General features: G+C 46.3%; 1 protein-coding gene across 1 annotated transcript in view; it reads left to right on the top strand.

Annotated features, from left to right (window-relative positions):
- The window catches only part of LOC109468647 (uncharacterized protein K04H4.2-like), a 3,838-nt gene that overhangs the window by 1,680 nt on the left and 1,125 nt on the right, over nt 1-1,033 (top strand). Inside the window, exon 3 of the mRNA XM_019766968.1 lies at nt 942-1,000. Within this exon, the coding sequence (XP_019622527.1) occupies nt 942-1,000 (59 nt within the window). The remainder of the gene's footprint in view (nt 1-941; nt 1,001-1,033) is intronic.

Raw genomic sequence — 1,033 nt, 5'->3', positions numbered from 1 at the left:
GAGGGAGTTTAGCCATCCAGTTTACAGTTTGCCGTTTACGTTTACAGTTTGCCGGCAAACTGTAAACTGGATGGCTAAACTCCCTCGGTGTGTTATCTCTCTATTTGGCCAATTTCTACTATTTCCAGCCGCGCCCTCAAGCCTGGTAGAGGCTAGGAGCGAGCGACAACACGCGCTGTCTACACGACAGGTCTGCAGTAGATAAGCTGACTCCATTGCCTATCCAACAAGATTATTACTCCGTGAAGGAGGTCAGGACCTCCGGACGGAGTGTTGTGAAGAGTCGTTTTTTCGTGTTCGCAGTCAAAACACTGGGTTCTCTTTGTGTAATCGGCATGCAATTTTATACGCCGTCTGCGGGCATGCCCGTGTTGATGCACAAATGTGTATTTTTGCCGTTGCTGCTTTCGCGGTCAATGTAATATTGCAGATGCACCCCTATAGTTATGAGGCAAATTGGAATTGTCCAGAAAAACCCGTTGTTTGGAATAGCAGTGGGGGGGGTGGAACTTCAGGCAGATGGTGAGGGGCCGATAAGTGGTACCACGGCAGTAACATTCGCGGTGCTGGCCGCAACTGTTGCTGGAATTTGCCAGTCGCGCTTAATAAGTAACAGGCACGGTAAGATGGTGGGGCTGTCTTTGTTACTAGTGACCATGATAGTCCAATCTTTATGTGAATGCAATGATTGTGTGTGTGTAATTAAAATGGACTTCGAACTTGAAGCACAGTATCTTTACACGCTCTGAGAGCAGTAATGGATTTAGGTCTTTTTATGTTTTATGGTTATGACGCGCCCTCATTGTATTAACCGTTATGTCTGCACAGTAGCTCGGCGTTGACGCTTGGGATTATTTTTGTTGCAAAATGTAAAACTTCACAGAGGATTGTCACCTATGGCTTCTTGTTTATTTACTTATTTTTGTTTTCTGTTTTCTCAGGTCCAACTACTGTGGCGGATGCCATGCTGAGTGTCTCCCGGTCCAACCCCTGATCACGGGTGAAGTTTGTGTTTGTACATGTGTAACAGTGG

This window comes from Branchiostoma belcheri, unplaced genomic scaffold (assembly GCF_001625305.1).
Source record: "Branchiostoma belcheri isolate BF01 breed outbred unplaced genomic scaffold, Haploidv18h27 scaffold2, whole genome shotgun sequence".
NCBI classification, from domain to species: Eukaryota; Metazoa; Chordata; class Leptocardii; order Amphioxiformes; family Branchiostomatidae; genus Branchiostoma; species Branchiostoma belcheri.
This window is presented reverse-complemented; position numbering and strand designations above follow the sequence as displayed.